A 26,433-nucleotide genomic window follows, 5' to 3' on the forward strand; every position below is an offset into this window, starting at 1 on the left:
TAAAGGTGAAAGCAGAGAACTGACTCCCCAAAGGTGTCCTCTGGCCTCCATAAAAATGCTACCCAAACACACATCATATGAACCAACTAGTAATAATTCTAGAAAATATAATGCCACTGGTTTCAAGGTGGAACATGCATTTAGTAATGAATCTGAGCACTTATACTTGGTTCTGAATAAACCGTTTCCTTATTTCTTTTAAGGCAGTGTTTACTGCCGCTGGGTCAAATACTTAAACCACCACAAGAGAACAAGACAAGGACTGGGTTGCCCACCTGTAGTGGGACCTGGGTACTGGTCGCCTCAGAATTTCCGCCCCCCCTCCCCGGGCAGGGGCAGCGTCTGACTGGAAGTGGGGTTCAGGGCAGTTCTTTAGAAGCTACATCTACACAGCAAACAGACTCTTGTCATATTGCTATTGTTCCTTCTTGTGGTGTCATCGTGGGTGCAGGACAAGTGATCCTGATCCAGGAATGGTCAAGGAGACTCGGGTAGACATGAGACTTGCAGCCCTCCAGGCAGAACGTGGTCTGCCCCAGTTCTGCCCCAGCCCCTGTGAACGAACACAGACTCAGCTGCAGAGGCTGGAGGGATGGCTTAGCTCGAACGACTGTACTGTTCTTGCCGAGGACCTGAGTTCAGTTCCCAGCACCCCCATCGGGCCGCATACAGTTCCAGCTTCTGGTCTCCAAGGGCACCTGCACTCACATGCACATGCATCCACTTAATTTTATTTTATTTTTTACTTTTTTTTTTTTTTTCAGAGCTGAGAACCGAACCCAGGGCCTTGTGCTTGCTAGGAAAGCGCTCTACCACTGAGCTAAATCCCCAACCCCTAATTATATATATATATATATATATATATATATATATATATAATATATATATTATATATATATAAAATATATATATATATTAGCTTGAACTGCTCTTCAGACCCACGAGGCCAGAGAGAACATAATCCTCAGTAATTTACAGCAAAAAGCACTTGAGAAGCTGCCAACACTTCACATCTGGGCCATGGCTCAGGTATATCTATATATAGATATAGATAGATATCTATAGATATACATATCTATATATATTAAACTTTTTTATTCACCCTTAAGGAAAGGAGTCGGACTCCCACCCAGTTCCACAGGCACGCCCTAGCGCGGACCCGCGGCTGCCTCCCTCCCGAAGCTACCACAGCTGTTCAGACACAGCCTCCCGACGCGCGCTGAGCTCTGCGCCTGCGCCGCGCGCGCCACCTGCGCGGCCGCGCGGCGCAGGCGCCCTGGCCACTTCCGGGATCTGTCAGCCGCTCCCTCTGGGCCTCCCTCCTCCGTCCGCGCCCGCCGGAGCCTGTTCGCGTCGACTGCCCAGAGTCCGCGAATCGTCCGCTCCGGCCCTCCGGACCGCCCCGACCCCAGGTAAGGGGCCGCAGGGCCGAGCGCCTGGCCCGGCTCGCCCCCATGGCTTGCATCTTCAATGGGACGCGGGGGCGGCGGGCCCGGGGCGCTTCGGCGCGGGGTCTCCAGCGGAGGGGGCCGGCATCTCCGTTCTCCGCGGTGACCCCTGAGTCCCTGGGGTCCCCCCACCCACAGAGCGAGCGAGCGTTTCTGAACACGCTGCAGCTGCCCTCCGTCTTTGGGTGAGAGGATAGACAGCTTGGCCGCCGACACCCCCACAGTACCATGTGCCCCCCTCCTGTGATCTTTTACCTCCATCTGTAAAATTGGTTTAGACCGGCCGATCTCCCCCGATGGCTTGTCACGAGTATCTGTTCAGCTCTTCAACGTCTAGGATGTTGCCTAGAGCAACCTACGATCCCTCAGTTATTGCGGGACCCTCCCCAACAAGAGAAAAGCCATCTTTCCGAGTAACCTTAAGATTCCTCTGTTCCACCCACCCTGCCCCCCACGCCCGTCAAAGTTGCCCCTCCTGTTCACTGCATAGAGTCCTTTATGTAGGACCTCCAGAGTTCTCATTTGACTCTGCCCCTTGGTCGGGGGACCCCGGGAAGGTTGCTTCTTGGTGCCTCGGTTTCCCCAGCTGCAGGAAGAAGATTCCTGATCTACTTGGCTTTTATTAGGTTCAAGTGAGTTCATTTGCTTAAGTTGCCTGGCCCAGAATAGCTGCTCAAATAATAAGAAAATAAATAATATACATTACTAATACTTCTTAGACATTCTACAAATATCTGCCTTACTTTCCTTTCTTCTCGCTTTCCTCGGACTTGAAGACTATGATTTATTTATGTTTCTGGCCCCATTCAAATACTTAACACTGTTGGATTAATATGGTAGGCACTTAATAAATTGTAGCTTGGGATCTCTGAATATAAAGTCATCTGTTGTCATGCTGTAGCTTGGGAGTCTCTCTCCTGTCTGCTTGCCCAGTTTACTGAGATGACCTAGTTTGCACCCTCTTTTATCGATTTCGTTTATTTATTCATTTATTTTGGTTTTTTTGAGAGAGGGTTTTTCTCTGTGTAACAGCCCTGGCTGTCTTGGAATGCTCTTTGTAGACCAGGCTGGCCTTGAACTCACAGAGATTCGCCTGGTTCTGCCTCCCCAGGTGCTAGAATTAAAGGTGTGTACCACCATGCCCGGACAATTTCATTTACTCTTTTTGTTTCCTTGTTGGCCTTAGGATTTCAGGTCTCTAGAATTGCTCAGTTTGGGGTGTTTGCCCCATTAGAACGAGTCTTGCTGGCTGCTTCCTACCACAGAGTATCTGGAGGCCTTCTCCAGTTTATCTGCTGTATCCAACTGGGGGATCCTTTTGGAAACTGCAAACTCCTTTGGAGGAATGGGTGACAGTGTTTTGATCTAAATATCTAGTGTAATATCAAAACAAATTTGGTACAGGAAATGTAGAATGGTCTGATGAAGCTGGAATTTGGAGTGAGCCTGTCCGAACATTGGTAGGGTGTGGTGACCTTGTTGGAGTACCTGATGTTGCTGGGTTGGTTAATGAGAGAGATTAGAAACTAGATGAATCACAGACTTGAAATCGACCCTAACAGGGAACGGAAATTCCAACTTACGTGAATTCGTCAAGCTCCAGTGGCGTGGGACCAGGAAATGAACATATGTCAATGTTTCCAAGTTCAGAATATCCTTCTGGGGTGGCCCAAAGCTTTGTGTCAGAGGAAGAAAGAGAACTAATTTACAGCGCTACCGAGATGGCTCCACCATTAAAGGCTAGGCTTACAACCAAAAAGACCAGAGAACTAACCTACTGAGATCAGTTTGGGGATGGTTTTATGTGCTATCTCATTTAATCCTCCTGATGTTAGTCTTGTGGTGTCACTTGGAGACCTATGTTACAGGTGAAGATTGACTTGCCCAGCATCTCATTATGTATGTGTCAAAGCCAAGATTCCAACTCAGGTCTCCTTGTCTCCAGAGCCCATGGCTAACCATACTTTAAAAGCTGGGATTAGAGCCGGGTGATGGTGGCGCACACCTTTAGTCCCAGCACTCAGGAGGCAGAGCCAGGCGGATCTCTGTGAGTTTGAGGCCAGCCTGGTTTACAGAGCAAGATCCAGGACAGGCACCAAAACTACACAGAGAAACCCTGTCTCGAGAAACAAACAACAAAAAAAGCTGGGGTTATAGTTGAGTTGGTAGAGCACTTTTGTGGTGTTCACAATGCATAGGTTGGCTCACCAGCACCACAGGAAGAAAAGACTATATATACTAAGTGGTAACTGAAGAGAGTGGGAACCTATGGAGTCACCCTGTTTCTTCAGTCTTTTTCATGTCTCAGTGCTAGACGTGGACAACAGAAGCCTGGGTTTGTTTGGTTGGTTTTGTTTGAGATAGGGTCTTAGTCCTGGTGGTCCTGGAACTCACAGAGATCCTTCTGCCTCTGCCTCCTGAGTGCCCGGGAAAACTTGTTAAGTTCATGTCACCACCTATAGTGTCCCCCTTTTCCTCTTAAGCCTTGTTAAGATCAAACATGGCTTAAATATCACCACAGTTTAGAGATTAAAATTATCAACATATGCATGAAGGTTTATTTTACTTGGTACAGAATTCAGGCTTAAAATAGCCAAGTGATTATAAAGAAAAGACGTGTAACAGATCTGGGACCACCAGCCCCAAATCCTGACACAGAGACTTATTAATTATGAATGCTTGCCTTAGTTTAGGCTTGTCCCACTAGCTCTTATAGCTTAATTTGACCTGTTTCTCTTCATCTGTGTTTTGCCTCAGGGCTTTTTACCTTTCTTTCATTCTGTATGTCCTACTTTCCTGCTTCCTCCCTCTCTCTCTCCTCTTGAGCCTAGATTTCTCCTATTTATTCTCTCTGCCTGTTAGCCCCACCTATCCCTCTCCTGCCTAGCTATTGGCTGTTCAGTTCTTTATTAGACCAACCAGGTGCCTTAGGCAGGCAAGGTGAAACAGCAACACATCTTTACATAATTAAACAAATGCAGCATAAACAAATATAACAAGCCTTTTCATAGTTAAAGTACTGTTCCTCAACAGACATGTCTGAATGTATATTCAATTATAGAACTTGACTGATAGGACAAAGTTAGAAGTGTAGCTGTAGAAGTAACTCTGCTGTTGTGTGGCTGACTTCCTTTGGAAACTTTTCTGTGTGGGCAGAAGACTGAATGGGAGAGTGAGAAAGTCTTTATCTGCACTTGTGTAGTTCCAGCTGTCCATGGAATAGGTGCCCCCATTACATGTGGATATCCAAGTTACTAGCTTACAAACCAGTTTTGTTCAAGTAACAGGTGAGCCTACCACATTTGGATTTCTATGCTAATTGTTTATAGTTAGTAATATTTGTAACAAACTGCTTTAAAAAGTTTGTGTGTGTGTGTGTGTGTGCGCGCGCGCGCGCGCGCGCATCTGCAGGCATGTGCACACCTGTAGAGGCCAAAGAGGTGTCAGTTCCCTTGGAACTGGAGTTGTAAGAGATGTAAGCTGCCTGACATGGATGCTGGGAACTTAACTCTTGTCCTCTGGAAGAGCAAGCAAGTGCATGTTTTGTGTGTGTTTTTGAGACAGTTTCTTGGTGTGACAGCTTTGGTTGTCCTGGAACTTGCTTTGTAGACCAGGCTGGCCTCGAACTCACAGAGATCCACCTGCCTCTGCCTCCCCAAGGCTGGGACAAAAGGCGTGTGCCACCACTGCCCTGGGGAGCAGCAGGTGCTCCTAACCACTGAACTTTCTCTCTCTCCTGCCCCCACAAGATGTTATTTTGAGTTTAATATGAGACAAAATTGGAGTAAGCATATCAGATACCAGAAACAAGGAGAGACTGCATGAGGTGTGCATCTGGAAGTCTTTTGGTTTGCTTGGGACACACACACACACACACACATACACACACATTTATTTTTTGTGTATGTATGAGTGTGGGTGCACAGTGCCATAGTACATTGCGGAGGTCAGAGTACAGCTTGGTTCTCTCCTGTCACGTGGGTTCTAGGCACCAAACTCAGGTCTTAGACTTGGCACCAAGCACCTTTACTCACTAGGTCATCCATCTTACCAGCCCTTGGTTGTTTTTTCCGAGACAAGGTTTCACTGTGTAATTCTGACTGGTAGTGATCCTCCTGCCTCTGTCTTCTGAGTGCTGAGATTCCAGGTATATAAGTTTGTTTATTTATTTATTTATTTAGAGTTAGAGTCTTACTGTGTAACCTTGACTGACTTGGAACTCAGTATGTAGGTCAGGCTGGCCTAGAACTCATAAAATCCAACTGCTTTTGCCTCCCCAGTGCCAGAATTAAAGGCATGTACTACCATACCCAGCTGAAAGTTTGTTTTTAAAAGTAAATTAAGCAGTCTCACTTGAATTCAATAATTTTTTTGGGGGGGCGGAATTTCTAAGTAAGCCCTAGCATATGCAAAGTGCTGAGTTCTTTACTTTGTACCGAAAAATAAGTAAATAAGGAGCTAGAGGGATGGCTCAGCATTTAAGAGTGCATACTGCTCTTGTAGAATACCACATTTGGTTCCTAGGACCATATCAGTCAACTCATAACTGCCTGTTAACTCCAGCTCCAGAGGATCCAACACCCTCTTCTGGCTTCTGCAGACACTGCACTTGGGTGTATAAACCTACCCAGACAGACACACACAAAATTTTAAAATGTGAAAAACCTGTTTAAAAAAAAAAAAAGTTAATTAGTTGGGGTGAAAGTCAAAGGTTCTTTATGAGTTGCAATTTGCTTTCTAGAACATGAAAAGGAAAATGTAATAAATAGTTCACTCTTGTCTCTTTTTTTCCTTTGGCTTTTTGAGACAGTCTCATGTAGCTCAAGCTGACGCTGTAGTTGCTGTGTAGCTGAGGATGACATTGAATTCCTGATCCTTTGTCTCCACCTCCAAAGTGTTGGTTTTACAGACGTGCACCACCACATCCAGCAAATACCTTGGCTCTTGAGTAGAGTGTATCAGTTGAAGAGAGATGTCGGGCGTTTTAAAATTTTTGACCTTTGGGTTCCTTAATCAGATTGTTTCTTTTCCATGCCACATTTTTCATTAATCACAGCATTTAGGAGGCAGAAGCAGGAGGATCTATATGAGTTTGAGGCCAGCCCAGTCTACAGAGTGACGTCCAGGCAGCCAAGGCTACGTAGTGAGAAGAAAAGACATTTTATCCCAAATACATGATCACTTTATCTCTTAACGGCTAAGACTTGTTCTTACCGAAGGCAATACAATTATCATAGCTAGGAAATTAAAATAATTTCATGCTGTTATATAATAATTGAGCTCAAATTCAAATTTGTTATACAACACATGTCTTTTATGGTTATTTTTAAACATACCAATTATAATCAACTGTCTTATGAAATTTGGTTTTCATGGCTCTTTTGAAATCTAGTACAGACTCTTCCTTCTGCCCTCCAAGTGCTGGGATTGCAGCTGGTTGCTACCATACCTGTCAATGTTGCCTTTTAAAATAATCTGGGCAAGTTGTTCTCTAATGGGCATCTCTGGGATTTTTAATTGAGAGAGAGACAGAGAGTGAGTGAGTGTGTGTGCATGTGTGTGCATGCATAGGAATGTGCCAAGGCAATCCCAGAAGTCAAAGAACAGCCTAGGGTGTCCGTCCTCACCTTCCACCTTGTTTGAGACAGAGGCCTTCTAAAGAGTCTCCTGCCTGCTTGCCAGGTGGTGGTGTAGTCCCAGCACTCGGGAGGCAGAGGCAGGCGGATCTCTGTGAGTTCGAGGCTAGCCTGGTCTACAGAGTGAGTTCCAGGAAAGGCGCAAAGCTACACAGAGAAACCCTGTCTCGAAAAACCAAAAAAAAAAAAAAAAAAAAAAAAATGAAGAGTCTCCTGCCTCCACCTCCTATCTCCCTGTAGGGTCACTGGGACCACAGAGGCGTGAGCTTCTGTTTCCAGCTTTCCTGAGGGTTTGGGGAATCAGAGCTCAGGTCATCTGGCTTGTACAGCAAGCGCTTTAACCTCTAAGCATCTCTGAAGACCGCCATCAGTTTTGACTTAATTTCTTGGTGTTGCTTAACTACTCCTTTCCCCTTTAATCTCCTATAAACTGAAAATGAGATCCCGATCTCGATTGGATTTAGAGTAAATATGTTTGGCATATTACTTTCTTTTAAGGCAGAGTCTTACTCTGTAGACCAGGCTGTCCTGGAACTCACTATGTAGATCAGGCTGGCCTTGAACTCCCCGAGTTCTTCTTGCCTCTGCCTTCTGAGTGCTAAGACTAAGGGTGTATGCCACCACACTTGCTCAGATTTATTTTCATTTTAAAATTATTTGTGGGTTGGGGATTTAGCTCAGTGGTAGAGTGCTTGCCTAGCAAGTGCAAGGCCCTGGGTTCAGTCCTCAGCTCCAGAAAATTAAAAAACAAACAAACAAACAAAAATTATTTGTCTTGTATGTCTCGGGGGTTATATCCTTGTGAGTGCAGGTGCCTGTGGAGCCCAGAAGAGGATATCAGATCCCCTGGCGCTGGAGTTACAGGTGGTTGTGAGCTGCTCATTGTGGGTGCTGGGACTTAACTCGGGTCCCCTGTAATAGCAGTATGCACTCCTAACCGCTGAGCCATCTCTTCAGACCCCATTCTTCTTCCTTTTTTCTTCGATGGGGATTGAACCCAGGGCCTTCCACATTCTAGGCAAGCACTATTCCATTGAGCTACATATATCCCCAGTCCTTTCCACCTCATCTGTTTTGTTCTTGTAAATATCCTGGTGTGGATGACAAGTTAAATCATTGTTTTCATGTTCCAGGAGGACTGTTGGGTTAGATTGCTCTGTGCCTGTATGTAGTTCCAGGTTTGATCACTTGGTCAAGATGATGACTACCAGATTTCTTTTTTGTGAAGGCATGTTTCTATTGTAATTAGTAAGTCCTGTGTAGAGTGGTAGTTTGAGACTGAATGTCCCATCTACTCCGTCACAATCTTTAACCTGTAATTTGAGAGTCTGTTGATGACCCTTGAAAATAGATTCTACGCTGGTGGTTACAGTGCTGGTTCTAGTCACGGGATTAATTTTGAGATTGAGTCTTCTCTAATAGGAGGTCAGTATTGTATTTATCCCCAAATAGTTTGGGTTACTCCGACAACTTACACACTTGCAGCATGACCTTTTAGGTGTTTTCTTTCCTGTTGCTTATTACAGCTTTCTGACCTTTGAGAACACTTAAGAATCATGTCTCTGCATCAGTTTCTGCTAGAGCCAATCACCTGCCACGCCTGGAATAGGGATCGTACCCGTAAGTGTGCTTTAAATTTGATGCTGCTTTTGCAGGGGGTGGGGGGCATGTGGAGACCAGAGGTGGTGCACCTCACCACGCTTTTTTTGAGGCAGAGTCTGTCAATGAACTTGGAGCACTTTAGTTTGCCTAGGCTGGCGTGCCAGTGGCCATTGAGTTCCAGGTGTCCTATTTCTGCCCCACCCCCATGTGGTACTGAGGTTATAGACATACGCTGCTACACCCAGCTTTTACAGGGATTTGGAGGATTGAACTCAGGTCCTCCTGCTTATATGGCAAGCACATACCATCTGAGCTATCTCCAGCCCCTCATTTTGCTTCTCTGTGTGTCTGTGTATCATTGACCTCTCCAATGCTAGACAAACATTCTATCATGAAGCTACATCTTCAACCCCCCCCCCGACCGCCACCCCCACCCCTTTTTTTTGGTTTTGTTTTGTTTTTCAAGACAAGGTTTCTCTGTGTATCCTTGTGCCTTTCCTGCAACTCACTCTGTAGCCCAGGCTGGCCTTGAACTCACAGAGATCCGCCTGCCTCTGCCTCCCGAGTGCTGTTTAGCCAGCCCCCTTTTTTAGTACTTTTGGTATGTCTCACATACAGGCATTAGGATTCACATATTTCAGTCTCATGAAAAAAATATAAAATTCACCCTTTTAAAATATATAAATCAGTGGTATTTATTGAGGAATACCCTAGTCATTTTGCCTAATTTCAAATTTCAGATTGAGTTTTCTATGTTTTGTTTTTTTTGAGACAGGCTTTCTCTGTGTAGCTCAGGCTGTCCTGGAACTTACTCAGCAGACCAGGCTAACCTTGAACTCAGAGATCCACCTGCCTCTGCTTCCTGAGTGCTGGGATTAAAGGCGAGTGCCACCACTGCCCTGCTCAGATTGAGTTTTTTATTTTGTTTTTCTTCTTCTTCTTCTCCTCCTTCTCCTCCTCCTTCCTCTTCCTCCTCCTCTTCCTTTTCTGCTTCTTCTTTTTTAAGATTTATTTATTTATTATGTATACAGAGCTCTGCCTGCATGTATGCCTACAGGCCAGAAGAGGACACCAGGTCTCATTAGAGATGATTGTGAGTCATCATATGGGTGCTGAGAATTGAACTCAGGACCTCTGGAAGAGCAGTCAGTGCCCTTAACTGCTGAGCCATCTCTCCAGCTCCAGATTGAGTTTTTTTAATATGAAAAATCATAAATTGAGATGCTTAGCCAAAATTTTTTGAGTACCAACATAATGGACAAAAATTTTGCATTTTGGCTAGTTGTTGTAGGTCATGCCTGAAATCCCAGCACTTGGAAATCTGATGCAGGAGTTCAGGACTTTCTTGCACTACTGAGTGAGATTCTATGAAAAAAAAAGAAGAGGCTGGGACCTAGCTCAGTGGTAGATCCTTGCAGTTATGATTCTCTGTGTTCAAACTCCAGTGCTGTAGATAATAACAACGCACAGCGAAGTGTTAACAGTTTGCTGACTTCTTTCCCCAGAGATCGCCCTGAGCCCCAATAATCACGAAGTACACATCTACAAGAAGAATGGGAGCCAGTGGATGAAAGCTCATGAGCTGAAGGAACATAACGGACACATCACAGGTAATGCAGCTGCTGATTAGTGTGCTGTTTCCAAACAGAGCGCTCTCCTATGTAAGTGAAGAGCCTCATCAAATTAAGTGGGCCTTTGAATTTCGAGTTTTCTCTCTTCCTTTCCTTTCTTTTCTTTTCCCTTCCCTCTTTCCTACTTTCCTTCCTTCCTTCCTTTTTTTTTTTCTCAGATTCTTTAAGACAGGGTCTCTCTATGTAGCCCTGGCTGTCTTGGAACTCACTGTAAAGACCAGACTGGTCTTGAACCTACAGAGATCTGCCAACCTCTGCCTCCTGAGTCCTGGAATTAAAGGCACTTAGCTAAGTTGTTCTTTATAGAAAATTTGAGAGGAAAAAAAATAGTAATTGTAATCATTATATATTTCTTGTGGCCCAAGTGGTACTCTGGTAGAGTATGAAGAGCACCGAACCTGTTCTGCACTTGGGATGAGCCAGGAAAGCCAAAGCTAGACCCTGTGAAGTGTGAGCACCAAGGACATTTGAGGCTAACTGTTTTTGCTGTGGGACACGCCTTCCTTTGTGTTGTTTTAGGAGCCAGGACAGCTTTCCAAATACTGAGTGAGGCCAGTGAGATGCCTTGGAAGGTAAAAGCATCTGTTGCCACAAATTCATTCCTGGGGACCCTCTAGGAAGAAGAAGACTAACCCCACCACTTGTCATCTGACCTCCAGAAGTGTGCCATGACAGCACAAGCCCACATGCACACACTCTAAGTAGATGTAATCAAAGTTGTTACAGTTGAATCAGGAGTGATGTAGCAAACACCCAGATTACCTTCCCCTACAGTTAACAGATTCTCCTGTATCAGGAAATATCTTTATCTCTCTACCAGAATACTTAAAAGGGATGCAGGACTAGGGAAAGGGATGAAGTCCTCTTGTGTGTGGTCTTCTTTGCTTCCCCAGAAGACCTTCTGTAACTTGCTCTGACATCATCTAGGCGTGTTCAGCATGTATGTATGTGCTCATACATCCAGGACATGTCTTTGGCATGAAACTGTCCCGAAACCACTGAACCATTCATCACCTATTGCTCCTGTGTTAGGTCATTCTTTCTGAGAGGTGGAGCACTTGGAAGGTGGAGGCAGGAGGACCAGGATTTCAAGGTCATCCTGAGATATATAAGAAAATTTGAGGCCAGCCTGGGTTACGTGAGACTGCATTATACTGATTAGCTTAAAGATATTCTTGCCCAGATCAGAAAAACGAACAAAAAACAACTTTTTTTTTTTCTTTTTTTTTAACCTTCTGTATCCTTTGAGGTTGTTCAGCATTAGGGCTGGAGAGATGGCTCAGTAGATAAGTACCTGCCACTACAGCATGAACACATGACTTTGAATCCCCAAAAGGCAGGCATGGCTGAATGCACATGTAATCCAAGGACTTGGGAATTGGGCTCAGCAGGCAGATCCCCAGCCAGTGAGCCATTCTTAAAGAAACAGTGAACTTCAGGTTCAGGGAGGGAGAGATCCTGTTTCAACAAAATACGAGGAAATAGAGGAAGATGCCCAAAGTTGACTTCTGGCCTCCATGCACATGCACTTGCACTGACACAGAGAAGGTGTCCAGCATCCCCACCGGGGTTCCTAACCACGTCACATCATCAAAGCCAGCACGGTTGCTGTTCTCTCCATGGAGTTGTTTCTGTTAGCTTTGGCCCATTTAGGTTCCATTACCAATGGCTTTATGCCTGCAAATAAGGACACTCATCTTAGTCTGAATTTTAGCATTAGGAAGTATTTTTACATGAGAAAAGACAAAGGATGAAAGTACCTTTTCCTCCTTCCCCTCAAAAATTTTGAAATATTCATAACTTTTCTCCCTATGTCTTTTGAGGTTCTTTGAACTTGGACCCATTTTCTGATGGCATTTTTTAGATCTGAAGAACTTGGAAAAGTCTGAATATACCTCTAACAGACTCTAGGATTGACAGTGTTCTCTCAGACCATAAATATTCAGGGTGGGTGGGGGTTGGGGGGACCTGACATTCTAGAAAAGCCTATCAGTACTTCATAGGAGAGAGTGTAGCATATGGCAGAGTTCTGGCATGTTCTCTGAGTTTATTCCTCAGGGTAACTACTTGACCACCACTACTTTTTTGGGGGACAGGGGGATGGACAGGGTTTCATGCCCTGGATGACCTGGAACTCTTGATATAGATAGAGCAAGCTGGCCTTGAACTCATAGAAATCTGCCTGTCTCTTCCTGCTGTGTGCTGGGATTAAATCCATGTGCACCACACCTGGCTGCTCAGTTACTTCTTGAGATTGATTATTTTATGGACTGAGAAGACAGGTCAGTGGATGAAGTGTGAGGACTGGAGTTGAGATCCTCAGCACCCACACAATGCTGGACAGGCTGCTAAGGAAAGAGGCAGGGGTCTCTTAAGTAGCTCCAAGTAGCTAGACTAGCAGGGACTGATGAGCTTTGAGTTTGGTGAGATCTTGCTCAATAAATAAAGGTGGCGAATGATCAAGAAAGACATCCGATGACAGGCCTCCACAGGCACACGGGAACATGTGCAAAGATGTTCGCAAAAACAGAGCAAACCCAAAACTATTTTACTATAGAAATCTTTTTTATCATCATTTTTTCATTTATTTTACATCCTCACTGCAGTTCCCCCCGCTTCCCTCCACCCTCATTATAGAAATCTTAAGTGATTAAAAAAAAGAAGCAGCAGCAGCAGCAGCTAGGCATGGTGGCGCCAATAATCCAACACTAGGCGGCAGAAGGATGGGGAGTTTAAAAGTATCCTCAGCTTCATAGTGAATTGCAGGCCAGTCTGGACTTCTTGACACCCTGTCCCAAAAGAGAACACACAAATCCCCAGTTCTGTTCTGGCTGGCTTCCTAAGGATCCTGAGTCCTCCCAGACACCTGGGAGAGAAACAGCCTTGGTTTTGTGTGGTGTGATGGCTATAGACATGAGAAGCGTGGGAGGAAACCAGCAAGGCCACTGTTACCCATGTCCTGTTCTCACTGTCAGTACCCAGTCCTATGTCATTGGCCTCACTTGCAGGTATTGACTGGGCTCCTAAGAGCGACCGCATCGTCACTTGTGGGGCAGACCGAAACGCCTACGTCTGGAGTCAGAAGGATGGCATCTGGAAGCCTACCCTGGTGATCCTGAGGATTAACCGTGCAGCCACTTTTGTGAAGTGGTCCCCACTGGAGAACAAGTTTGCTGTGGGCAGTGGGGCCCGGCTCATCTCCGTTTGTTACTTTGAGTCTGAAAATGACTGGTGAGCAATGCTCCGCCCTCTTGTTCCTCTCTGTGTAATCCGTGCTTGGATTGCTGTGCTCTTGGGACCCTGTTGAGGCTCTGTGCTTAGCTGCAGTGGCCCATTTCTGGGCCAGAGAGTGGCTTCTCCCTCTGAATTCCTCCCTGAGTAAATGTTCCTCCTGTGCACACGACTTAGTTCCCACACCTTTTCTTTTAATCTTCCTTTTTCCTCTCCTCTCCTTCCCTTCCTTATTCTCCTACTTCCTTTCTTCTGTTACTTCCTCCCTCCCTTCCTCCCTTTATTTCCATCCTTCCCTTTCCTGCCCCTGACTTTTCTTAATTCACATAGGAAACATTTCCTCCTGGCTGAGCTTCAACACAGTAACTGTTTACTCTTTGCATTCATTGAGAGGTTGTCCTCTGTGTAGGTAAATTAGACCTTTACTGCAGTCTCAGATGTGATCTTTGAAAGTGAGCTGTCTATTTAGTGAAGTTGCGTCAGGCCAGGTGGTGTGCACACACGTGTAATCCTAGCATTCAGGTATTGAGACAAGTCCTAGCTACGTAGCAAGTTCAAGGTCAGTCTGAACTTTGTATAGCAAGCTCCTGTCTAACAAAGGGCAGACATATGGACCCCCCTTCATTAGGAGCAGCTGTTTTGTAGGTAGCTCATAGAAAGGACTCACATGCCAGTCAGTGGTGGTGCACACCTTTAATCCCATCACTCCGAGAGGCAGGTGGATCTCTGTGAGTTCGAGGCCAGCCTGGTCTACAGAGTGAGTTCCAGGACAGGCAGGGCTACACAGAGAAACCCTGTCTCAAAAAACTAAAAAAAGAAAGAAAAAGAAAAAAAAAATAAGGACTCAAGTATACATCTGTACATCAAAGGACATCAGAGAAATCATTAGAACTTTAAAAATAGCTGGGTGCTGGTGGTGCACGCCTGTAATCCCAGTACTCGGGAGGCAGAAGTAGGTGGATCTCTGTGAGTTCGAGGCCAGCCTGGGCTACAGAGTGAGTTCCAGGACAGGCTCCAAAGCTACAGAGAAACCCTGTCTCGAAAAACCAAAAAAAAAAAAAAAAAAAAAAAAGGAACTTTAAAAATAATTGTACTTAGAGGACTTACTTCAAAAAATGTAGCTAACATTTCTTGTGGATTCCAGAATTTAGGCTATATTTATAAATGTGTAGTTTAGTTTTGATTTGAAGTGAGTTTATAGGAGTGGCTTGGAAAATGTTACCGTTCTTTGTTTGTAAGGACAATGTAAACTAGTTTTTCTCTTTCTTAGGTGGGTGAGCAAGCACATTAAGAAGCCGATTCGCTCCACAGTCCTCAGCTTGGACTGGCATCCCAACAATGTTTTGCTGGCTGCAGGCTCGTGTGACTTCAAATGCAGGTGGGGATCAGTAAGCACCGAACCTTGAGCTGCCCGTTGTTGGGCTTTGGCACATCCGTAGGGTTTCTTTCTTTGCAAGGTTCTCCAGCAGCACTGTGAGGAACTCAATAATGAAGGGAACTTGAGGTCTAGAAAAGGAGCAGAGGGTGGTGGAGTGTGGCTCAGCAGGTAGAGTGCTTGCCTAGCTTGCACAAAACTCTGGGTCCCATCCTCCAGCACTGTGTAAGCCAGGCCTGATGCTGCACGCCTGTGACCCCACACTCTGGATGTAGAGGCAGGGAGATCAGAAGTCCGTGGTCATCCTTAGCTACATAGTGAGTTTGAGGCCAGCTTAGGCTATATGAGACCCCATCTCAGGAGAGAGGGGGAGGGAGAGAGGAAAGAAAAAGAGCAGGTGAGCTTAGCCGGGCGGTGGTGGCGCACGCCTTTAATCCCAGCACTCAGGAGGCAGAGCCAGGCGGATCTCTGTGAGTTCGAGGCCAGCCTGGTCTCCAAAGCAAGTTCCAGGAAAGGCGCAAAGCTACACAGAGAAACCCTGTCTCGAAAAACCAAAAAAAAAGAGCAGGTGAGCTAGTGAACTGATGCACAGTGATTAAAAGAACAAGGAGCAAAGGATACGATGGACTTGGCCTGGGGTGAGCGGGAGCTGCAGCAGGTCAGCCGGCACAGCAGGTCGGCCGGACCAGCGCTTTTTAGACAGAGTTATCAGTAGTTCCAAGTGCCGGAGTGAGCCATGCTGTGTCCATCTGTCTATCTCTCACAGCCTGTCATTCTCAGTCTTTTTAAAAAATAGATTTATTTTATGTATGTGTGTCTGGCAGAGGCCAGGAGAGGATGAAAGATTGCTCAGCAGCTAGAGTTACAGGCAGTTGTGAGCCCCTTCCTTACACAGGTGCTGGGAACCCAGCTCCAGTCCTCTGCAGCAAGAGCAGCAAGTGCTCTTCACCCCAGGCCGTCTCTCCAGTCCATTCCTCGGTTTTTGATGGGACAGATGTTTGAAACATGGACTTATGTAGCCTGGGTTGGTCTGGAGCTCATCACCTTCCCTTGTCTTCCTCTGTGCTGGAATTACAAGCGTGCACCTCCATGCCTGCCAGCCTGTCATTCCCAGACCACAGTCTGCAGGCTGCAGAGGAACCTGAGATTAGCCAAATGTCACTGCACGGTGTCCTGCCGGCTGTTCCTGCACTGTCCTTTCCAGTTCCAGGCTAGAGGGAGCATGACCACACTGCTGAGAGAGCTAAGAATCATACTACAAACCAGCGGTGGTGGCGCACGCCTTTAATCCCAGCACTCGGGAGGCAGAGGCAGGCGGAGCTCTGTGAGTTCGAGGCCAGCCTGGATTACAGAGTGAGTTAGTGAGTTCCAGGATAGCCAGTGCTATTACACAGAGAAACCCTGTCTCAAAAAAAAGAAAAAGAAAAAGATTAAAAGTTGTTCTTCATCAGGACTTTTTCCCCTTAGCAAAAGGAAAAGCAAACAATTACTGTTTCATGTTGACTCTTTGGCGGCAGAGTTGAGACACACATCCACATTCAGTACCATGTGAAAGATTTCCAGAAAACTTGGCCAAAGATTTATATTTAGGAATACAGGGTTTAATTATAAAACATAACAAAAACCGGGGCTGGTGTGGCTCAGTGGTAGAGTGCTTGCCTGCAATGCCCCCGTGTGAGGGCCTGGAGGGGTAGCTCAGTGGTAGAGCACTTGCCTGGCATGGTCAATCCTCAGCACTGCAAATAAAGAAAAATCTATGAAGGAAAAAAAGATGGAGTTATGGTAGTCTTTGGGGCTTTTTGTTCAGGAGTTTGTGATCTGCTGTTTATCCAGTCATCCTAGCTCCCTCGGAAAACAAGACAAGATGGTACTGTCTGGTGGTGGTGGCAGGTGCCCCCCCCCAACGTTCACCCTCCCCTTATGTCGCCTCACCTTCTAGAGCCTCAGCTGCCACTGTCATCTGGAGATGGGCTTAGGGGACCAGAGTTCTTTAGGGAGTCTTGAGGTTCAGTTTCCCCCACCTAGCTAGGCAACCTTGGACTCCTGGTCTTCTGCCTTAGCCTCCCCAGGGTTGGAGTTATGGGCCTGCACCACACATGTTAGAGGTTTCCTAAAGACAAGAGGGGTCAGAAGAGACTGGAAGGCAGATTCCAGCTGTTCTTTGTCCCTCCCCTTCCTGAGTCTGGGCTAACGCACATTACATACAGCTGTAGGGAACTAGAGGCAGAGTTGGAAAGAGACTGAGGACATGGGCTGTGGAAGATCCGATTTATTTATCTGTGTGCTGTGTGCGTGTGTGCATGTGGGCGCCTGTGTGGAGAGTCAGCTTCATTACTGTCCTCTCTCCCCACCTTAGTGTTTGAGACAAGGTCTCTCACTGCCCTGGTGTTTCCATGTCAGCCTGGCTGGCGAGCTTCCAGGACCGTCTCTGCCCTGTTCAGGGCTCGGGTTACAGATGCACGCTGCCATACCCAGTTTTTATGTGGGTGATGAGGATCCGAACTACCTTCTCATGCTTGTTCACAGGCACTTCATTGATGGGCCATCTCCCTGGCTCCCCAACTCCCCCTACCCTCTTTTGGGAGACATAGACTTACTATGTAATCCTGACTGGCCTTAAATTTGAAGAGATCCTCCTGCTTCTGCTTCTTGAGTGCTGAGATTAAAGGTGTGTACTGCTCAGCTTACCAACTCATCTGCCTTTAAGTGAGTTGATGTCTGGCTCTTTTGGGGTAGCAGCAGTTTCCTCTCCCGCCACTGACTGTGGGCCTCTTGTGTGTGCTGAGATGGTGCTGTAGGAGGCAGAAAGGGTGCTCTGCTCTGAGTGCAGTGACGTGGAGCGACAGCAGAGCTCCTCACGTGTGCTTCTCAGGCCCCCAGCCCTTCTGTGTCTGGAGCCGCTTGTGGATCTGCCCTTCATGCTTTGGTCCTTTTCAGGCCAACCCCTCTGTTCTGCATTGCCTTCCGGTAGCTGCCAGTGGCCCTTTTCTGTAGTCACACATTTTCTTTTTCCTTTTTAAAAGATTTTATTTATTTATTATGTATACAGTGTTCTGTCTGCACATGTGCCTGAAGGCCAGAAGAGGGCATCAGATCCCACTATAGACAGTTATGAGCCACATGTGGTTTCTGGAAATTGAACTCCAGACCTCTGGAAGAACAGCCAGTGCTCTTAACCTCTGAGCCATCTCTCCAGCCCCATATTCACACATTTTCATTTGTGTTTTTCTTCATTTCCTATGTTTTGAACAACAGAGTATTTTCTGCCTACATCAAAGAGGTGGATGAGAAGCCAGCCAGCACGCCCTGGGGCAGCAAGATGCCTTTTGGTCAGCTAATGTCTGAGTTTGGTGGCAGTGGGACCGGCGGCTGGGTGCATGGGGTCAGCTTCTCTGCCAGTGGGAGCCGCCTGGCCTGGGTCAGCCATGACAGCACTGTGTCCGTTGCTGATGCCTCGAAAAGTGTGCAGTGAGTATTTATTTGCCTTGCAGGTGGAAGGTGGGACATTCGGTGGAAGCTCTCAGCAGCACACTAAGGCTGCTTTCCCGGGTGTCTTCTGAACACCCCAAGAGCTGTAGCTGCCTGTAAAGTTACAGGCAGATATTAAATACCTGTTGGGAGACTTGAAGGAGTTGGAACTTCCTTCCAGAAACACTTCTTGGTGAAGTACTGTAGTGTCCCTTTGAAGACCCTCCTGCTGTGCTGTTCACAAGGGTGCCTCGGGAATAGCCAGGTTATCTTGTGTCTTGTGAGGCAGTGTGCACATGACGACCAAAGGATGACCCTCCGAGGTCCAGCTTCCCAGGCAGGGAGCTTCCTGGGCTCAGGCACAGAGCATGGTGACCCCAAAGGAGACACAGCACTAAACAGTCTCACCTGCCATGGACAGTGGCTTGTCTGTAGAAGCACAGATGGATTCCCTCCCTACACTGCTTCCTCTAGCCCTCCATACTCAATACACTCTAGCCTCTCCCTAGACCACCTACAGTTAGGGCAGAATTCTATACAGCTAGCTGAGAGGCACAGGATAGAGCAGCTGGCACCCCAGGTGAGGGTCCAGGAACCCTGCCCCCTCCTATTAGGTAGTGCCAACAGGCCTGACCTTGAGGGTCTCTGGAAAGTAGTCACAGCTCTGATGAAGACGATGGCTGTTAGGCGTGGAGGACAGCACTAATAAATCTGTGACTGTTTCCTTATGTCAGTGTTACCCAGCAACCTGAAGGAAAATTCCAGTGAGGCATGGTGGTTCACATCTATACTTCTAGCACCCAGGAGGTAGGGGCAGGAGGATCATGAGTTTAGGGCCAGCCTGGGTTACGTACATACAGAGACCCCGTCTTAAAAAACCAGGACTGAGGCTGTTGCACCTGCCTGGCATGCGCACACCTTCAGTTCCTTTCCCTTACATCACCCAAAGAATAGGTGACCCATCCTTACTCCACTCAGTCAGAGAACAAAGCTGCCTTCATGCTGTTCGGGGAGTCTGCTGGAAGAACCCGAATTGCAGTGACTCATTGTCAGTGTGTCACCGTCTCAGCCTTGAAGCACTATCAGATATGGGAGTAAAAGTTAGAAGAAGCCTGGAGTCCTCCTCTTAGTAATCTCTGCTCTTTGCTGTGAGCCCTTCCCCATGGGTAACTGAGGAAAGCTCGTTATGATGGTCTCCAGACTGGCCACTCTGTCTGACATTGCAGAGGTGATATTTTCTCTCCTGAACTGAATTTACTATAGGAATTCCTTTGTGAAAGGTTATCCTTGTTAAAAATACTGCCTGGAACTTGCTGTGTAACCTGGGCTGGTGTCAAGCTTCTGATCCTCCTGCCTCAGCCTCCCACATAATGAGTTTTATACGCCAGGCATGGTGGTGCTAGCCTGTAATTCCACCGTTCAGGAAGCTGAGGCAGGAGAGGCCTGAGTTTGAGGCCAGCTTGGGCTACATAGTAAGAAACTCCAAACACCAAACATGTGAAGCTGGGGAGATGGTTCAGTGGGGAAAGGTGACTGATGGCCTGGGTTTGATCCCTGGAGTCCACTTCATAGAGGAAGAGACTGACTACCACTAGTTGTCCTGTTACTCCACACAGACTATTCACACACACACACACACACACACACACTCACACACTCACACATTCACATTTGGTCTTTCTGGTTTTAGCACAGTAGGGTTGTGTCCTGCATGTCACACACTGGTCTTCCTTTTTCTTTCAGTGGTATTTAATGGCAGTGCTGGTTCTGTTGGCACTTGTTGCTGTTCTGTGTCTCCTCTACACTCACTCTCACTAGTAAGCTGCCTGTTTCAGCTCTGTCCGCTCCACCCCTCCCCTTCTCTGGCATAAATATGCCACAGCATGAGCTTCAGGTGATGTTAGTCCTATAGTTGTATAGCTGCTTGATTAAAGGGTCTCGTGAGACACAAGCAGTTAGCTGTTTTTATGGGTTGTGTGGATGTGTTTTGAGACAGGGTCTCTCTAGCCCAGGCTGTCCTCAAGCTCACTATGGCGCTCAGACTGGGCTGGCTCTCCAGGTCCACCTGCCTCTGCCTCCCAGATGCTGGATAACACTAGGTGTGTACCAGCTGTTTGCCACAGCTAGCTTTCAAAAATGCATCCTATAGTCTGAGGAGGTGGCTCAGTGGGTAAGAGTCATCTTACAAGGACCTTAGTTTAGTTTAAATCCCCAGCACCCTCATAAAAGTCAGGAATGACCATGTGCCTGTGACCACAGCATTGAGAGGCAGAGACAGGCAGACCCTGGGAGCTTGCTGGCCAGCTTATAAGGCAAAACATTGAACTTCTGGTTCAGTGCGAGAGCCTTTCTGAGGGAATCAGAAGGAAAGTGATAGAGCAGGACATCAAGTGTATGTCCACACATACCAACATTCACAGGAAGAAAATTGCATAAAATGGGGTGTCCTTAATTTATCACTAGGTGTTTTTCTGCCACAACTGGTTATACACATCTGTACACACACACACAGTGTGTGAGCTGACTGAGACTTAAGATTCATCTCATAGCAGTGGCTTTTCACAGGACATGGCTGCCAGCAAGTGTCTCTAGTGCCAGCACCAGAACTGGCTCACCAGCAATAGTGACGGGAAGAGCCATGGCAGGTAAGAGAGGAAAAGCCATTGTAGGCTGAGGTACAGTCAGAGCCAAGGTTTGAGGACTTGGATGGACAAGAGGGACAGATCCAGCTAGTGAGACAAAGGCAGAAAGGAAGGACTCCTTGGGGGCCATGAATAACGCCTCAGTGACAGGCAGGGCACAAGCTAAGAGCCAGTTCTTTACTTTTATTTGACTGATTGATAGAGGGTGCTAGGGGTCAAACCAGGGCCTTGCATGTGTTATATTCCCAGCCTCAAGGCCTCAGTTTCTGAAGGTCACTTTGGGGTCACCTCATGCTTGAGATTCCTGCAAGGAGAGGTCAGGGGGCTCTTTTAGAGAAGTATTGGCTGGTACAGCAGAAGCCACTGTGAGAAAGGGGCCTTTGTTGTCCTCTGTCTGTGAAGAAGCCGTGGGCTGTGGTTCCCTAGTGTAACAAGTGTTCTTGTGTTCAGGGTTTCAACTCTGAAGACGGAGTTCCTGCCACTGCTGAGTGTGTCGTTCGTCTCAGAGAACAGCGTTGTAGCCGCTGTAAGTGTCTTTCATCCTCACAGTGTGCCATATGCATCTCCAAGCCAGGAATAATGCATGCTCTGTGACAAGCACAGGAGCACATCCGAGATACAGTCTAGCTGGGAGAGCACTCTGCTGGGGTTGGTAGGTGGACAGGGGGCCTTGGGCTGACCGACCTCCCATTTCAGGGCCATGACTGCTGCCCGATGCTCTTTAACTATGACGACCGTGGCTACTTGACCTTTGTGTCCAAGCTAGACGTCCCAAAACAGAGCATCCAGCGCAACATGTCCGCTATGGAACGCTTCCGCAACATGGACAAGAGAGCCACAACTGAGGACCGCAACACAGCCTTGGAGACGCTGCACCAGAACAGCATCACGTAGGTGCCACCTGGAGCCAGGGCACTGGCTTCTGTAGAGAAGTGGCTGGCCAAGGTGCCCACTCCTTGTCATTTCCTTACAGAAGCCCTCTGTGCTGCAGGCCCCAGCATCCCTGAAGGAATGGGAGCAATAGTGAGCTTGTGCCTCCTACCCAAGGTCTTATTTTCAGCTTATGACAGAGGGGAGTTGGCTGGACATGGTGGCACAGGCCTTTAATCCCAGCACTCAGGAGGCAGAGGCAGGTGTGAGTCTCTGTGAACTCAAGGCTGGCCTGGTCTACATAACCTACATAGGGAGTTCCAGGGCAGCCAAGGCCGCATGGTGAAACCCTGTCTCACCAACAAAAGTGAGCTGCCACCACTTCATCATTGTGCCCTTCAAGCTGCTGTTGGCAGCAGGCACGCAGGAGAAGTGTGGCTCCTGTCAGCGAAGGCCTGGCCGGCTAGTACTCTACCAGTGTGGGGGGGCTAGGCTCATGCTGGGTGTGCATGGGAGGCTGAGGCAAGAGGGCCAGCAAGAGGGCTCAGTGGATGAAGGCGCTTGCTGCCAAGCCTGACAGACTAAGTGTGCCCCCAGAACCCACATGATGAAAGGAGAGAACTGACGCCCAAAAGTTGTCCTCCGACCTACACACACAATCAATTAGATGGAAACTAGTGATATGTGTAAAAGCCATCCTCCGCTCAGGCTGTCCAGAGTAGTCTTGTGTTGTGGTTCGCTGTCTCCTTCGAGAGGCAGGCTCTCGTCTGGACATTTGAGAGGAGAAAGAAGAAGCTGTCCGCAGTCTTGGAAGGTTTCCACGTGATTAGCTTACACAGGTTGTTTTCTTTATCTGCTGGGCTCTGCTAGAATCTGGAGGAGTGACTGCCTGCCTCTGGCATTGTAATGAGTCATTTTATTTATTTATTCTTTGGTGTTTTGGACTTGGGATTGAACCCAGGACCTTGCTAGGCAAGTTCTCCACCACCGAGCCATAGCACCAGCCTAATGAAGACTAATCTCAAATGCAGGGAAGGCTCTGGCCCTTGTGCCCTGGCTGTCCTGGCAGGTTGACATGAAAGGGCTCGTTGGGGACCAGTTGGCTTCGGTCATGCTCTGCCATGTATCTGAAAATACAAAACAGTTCTTTACATCTGCATCACTCCTGAGCCCCTGCCCTGTTTGTACCCATCACATGCCGTGAGGCCATCGTCTCTCCTTCCACTTTTGTCTTTCCCTGACATCTGGTAACAAAATCACCTCACTCCCATACACACACACACACACACACACTCACAACCTGTATAGCATGTTGGCTGGCCTGGAGTTTTGTATATACACCAGGCTGGCCTATAGTTCCCATACCTGATTGCCTCCGCCTCCTGAGTGCTAGGATTAAAGACACATGCCACCATGCCCTGCCCCCTTCTTTTTGACATAGGATTTCATGTAGCTTAGGTTGGTCTCAGACTTACTGAATAGGCTGGAGTAGGGGGTGGGTGGGGGGAATAGGTGGGTAGAGGATTGCTGTGTTACTCAGGATGACCTTAAACTTATCGCCTGCCGCTGCCTTCTAAGTGCCATAGCCATAGGCATGTACCAACACACACAATTGGTGTGGCAATGGCGATCTAGCCAGGACCTCATGTATTCTAGGCAGACACTCTGCCAACTGAGGTATGTCTCAAGCTAGTGAGGCTCTCCACTCCCCATTTTGAGACAGGGTCTCGCTATGTAACCCTGATGAATCAGAAACTTACTATATAGCTCAGCTATCTTAGGATAGTTCCTGACTCCTGCTGTTACGGCCCAGTGCTGATGGATGCGTTAATATTCAGGAGTGGAGAGAGTTCATTTCCTTTCATGGACCTTACAGTAGGTGAGGGTGGGGCTCACTTCACCACAGACCTCACAGTCTCTTGATGTTGCTTCTTCAGTCAGGTGTCTATTTATGAGGTGGACAAGCAAGACTGTCGGAAATTCTGCACTACTGGCATCGATGGAGCCATGACAATTTGGGATTTTAAGGTATTTCTTCTTGCTACTGTTTTTTGCAGCATTGGGAATGGAACCCAGGGCCTCACACTTGTTAAGAGAGCACTCTTCCACTGAACTGCCCTAGCCCTTGATTTCCAAGTGTTCCTACCATTTATATCAACTCCTGCTTGTGCTCAAACTCTTCCTAAAGAAACATTTCTGCCTTCTTGAAATACAGTGTCAGCGCAGTGTATGGCCGAAGAGTTGGCCCCGAATCTCTAAGCATGAGGGGAGCACCATTCCCTTCGGGTAGTTGATGTCTCCTGGATAGTATTTGTTCTCAAGAAAACTTGGAATGCTGTTGTTGAAACAGGCCCTGTGCTGGCCACCAGCCTACACTTCTGTGTGTAGACATATTTTTATAGCTTACACCATTTATTTAATGAATACAACTGTTCATGGAGCTCACTCCTGTAATACCTACACTTGGGAAGCTGGGGGAGAAGAAAGGCTTTCAGTTGGATGCCAGTCTGTGCTAGAGAATAAAACCTTGCTCCCCACATCCCTGCAAACAATGCAAGGAGCTGAGAAGATGGATCACACCACACAACCACACACACTGTGTGTGGTAGTGCAAGAATAGTATAGGGTCTGGAGTGACGGCTCAGCAGTTAAGACCACTTGCTTAGGACTCAGGATTCACTCCCAGCACCCATGTGGCAGCTCACAACCAAATGTAACTCTTGTTCTAGCGTCCAGTGCCCTCTTCTGACCCCCACAGACACTAGGCACACAGGTATGCACATACATGCATTCAGGCAAACATACACATAAAAGTGCATAAATGAGCCAGGCAATGGTGGCTCACACCTTTAATCCCAGCACATGGGAGGCAGAGGCAGATGGATCTCTGAGTTCAAGGCCAGCTCTTTTTTTTTTGTTTTTGTTTTTGTTTTTGTTTTTGGAGACAGGGATTCTCTGTAGTTTTGATCTGTCCTGGATCTTGCTCTGTAGCCCAGGCTGGTCTTGAACTCACAGAGATCCACCTGCCTCTGCCTCCCAAGTGCTGGGATTAAAGGCGTGTGCCACACCACCTGGCTCATAAATGAATCTTTAAAAAAAAAAAAAAAAAAGTGCAGAGTGATAATATGTCTTTAATCCCAGCATTCAGGAGTCAGAGGAAAGTGGATCTCTGTGATTTTGAGTCCAACCTAGTCTACAAAGTAAGTTGCAGGACTTCCAGGTCTGTTACACAGAGAAGCCCTGTCTTTAAAAAAAAAAAAAGAGTGAGGTGGTGTGTGTGAGTGAGGTAGTGTGAGTGAGTGAGGTGGTGTGAGTGAGGTGGTGTGAGTGAGTGAGGTGGTGTGAGTGAGTGAGGTGGTGTGAGTGAGGTGATGTGGTGTGAGTGAGGTGGTGTGAGTGAGTGAAGTGGTGTGAGTGAGTGGTGTGAGGCTGTTGGGGACAGAGACATCCAGGCCTGGGGAACCACCCAGGACCCAAGGTCTGCAGAGTGCAGGATGAGGACGGTGGGCCTGGGTGCCTACAGGGAGGAGCGCAGCTGTGTGGCAGGCAGTGCAGGGAGCAGGCAACAAATCCTCAGACTGACCGGTGTTCTGCTTTCTCAAGACCCTGGAGTCTTCCATCCAGGGCCTCCGGATAATGTGAAGCCGAGGGAGCCTCTGCCATCCAGCATGCGGAGCGGGACGGGGCTGAGCGCACTCTGCCGTTCGCGTGGTGGTGAGGATCGCCGGCCGTGGAAACACTGTCACACTATCAAGCAACTAGCGTGTGTTCGTGTGGGTGTTGTGGGTGAAGTGTGGGTTTTAAAGACAGCAGGGGTTTCTTTTCGTTTTTCTTCTGTTTCATTGTTTTGATTTTGCTATTTCATTCCATTTTTGACCAAAGCTTCTCTTGAAGTAGTTTATTATGGAAGATTGTCACACTAACTTAAAGGGTGAGGGAAGTGTGTGTTGTCTGCTAAAAAATTAAAGATCCCAAGTGTGCAAACGTGTTTTGTTTTCCTTTATACTATTTCTGTTGTTAGCAGAACATTAGGTTAGTCGTCTTTAGGGTCATTAGGTTATTAGGTTAGTCGTCTTTAGGGTCATTAGGTTATTAGGTTAGTCGTCTTTAGGGTCAGGCCCTAGATCTCAGATCCTTAAAAAAAAAAAAAAAAAAAAAAAAAAAAACTGCACTGATCTCTACAACCTTTAACCAGAGAGGACTAGTTACTGAGTCAGACATGTAGTGCCCACCCACAAGCGCACCACCTTAAGGGCTGAGACAGGAAGATTGCAAGTTCAAGGCACTCGGGCACAGGGTTGTGTTCTTCATTGCTGCACCTTCTCTCCAGCCCCACATTCTGTTTGCTCTTACACAAGTTGTTGGAGTTCGGAGTTAGTTAGCACATGGCCCTTCAAACACACAGAACGGATGAACAACCAAGGATCCCTCAGTTAGCCCAGGCTGGCCTGGAACTCCCTATGCAGGCAAGAATAACCTTGAACAACCGATCCCGTGGTTTATACCTCCAGAGTGCTAGGATTACGGGTG

General features: G+C 47.3%; 1 protein-coding gene across 1 annotated transcript; it reads left to right on the forward strand.

The window, feature by feature from the left end:
- The first annotated feature begins 1,307 nt into the window (after positions 1 to 1,307).
- Positions 1,308 to 25,887, forward strand: Arpc1a (actin related protein 2/3 complex subunit 1A). The gene is made up of 10 exons (XM_028890289.2): positions 1,308 to 1,412; positions 8,611 to 8,704; positions 10,192 to 10,296; positions 13,326 to 13,548; positions 14,819 to 14,926; positions 18,179 to 18,391; positions 21,484 to 21,559; positions 21,730 to 21,923; positions 23,841 to 23,931; positions 25,507 to 25,887. The coding sequence occupies exons 2-10, from the start codon at positions 8,641 to 8,643 to the stop codon at positions 25,543 to 25,545; spliced, it is 1,113 nt and encodes a 370-aa protein (XP_028746122.1). The 5' UTR covers positions 1,308 to 1,412; positions 8,611 to 8,640; the 3' UTR covers positions 25,546 to 25,887.
- Positions 25,888 to 26,433: the final 546 nt, after the last annotated feature.

This window comes from Peromyscus leucopus, chromosome 23 (assembly GCF_004664715.2).
Source record: "Peromyscus leucopus breed LL Stock chromosome 23, UCI_PerLeu_2.1, whole genome shotgun sequence".
NCBI lineage: Eukaryota > Metazoa > Chordata > Mammalia > Rodentia > Cricetidae > Peromyscus > Peromyscus leucopus.

Excerpts from the sequence above, each read along its gene's own strand:
- Arpc1a (XM_028890289.2), top strand. The coding sequence starts at position 8,641 with ATGTCTCTGCATCAGTTTCTGCTAGAGCCAATCACCTGCCACGCCTGG. Across the intron at positions 10,297-13,325 it reads ACATAACGGACACATCACAG|GTATTGACTGGGCTCCTAAG; the intron begins GTAATGCAGCTG and ends CCTCACTTGCAG. Across the intron at positions 13,549-14,818 it reads TTTGAGTCTGAAAATGACTG|GTGGGTGAGCAAGCACATTA; the intron begins GTGAGCAATGCT and ends TCTCTTTCTTAG.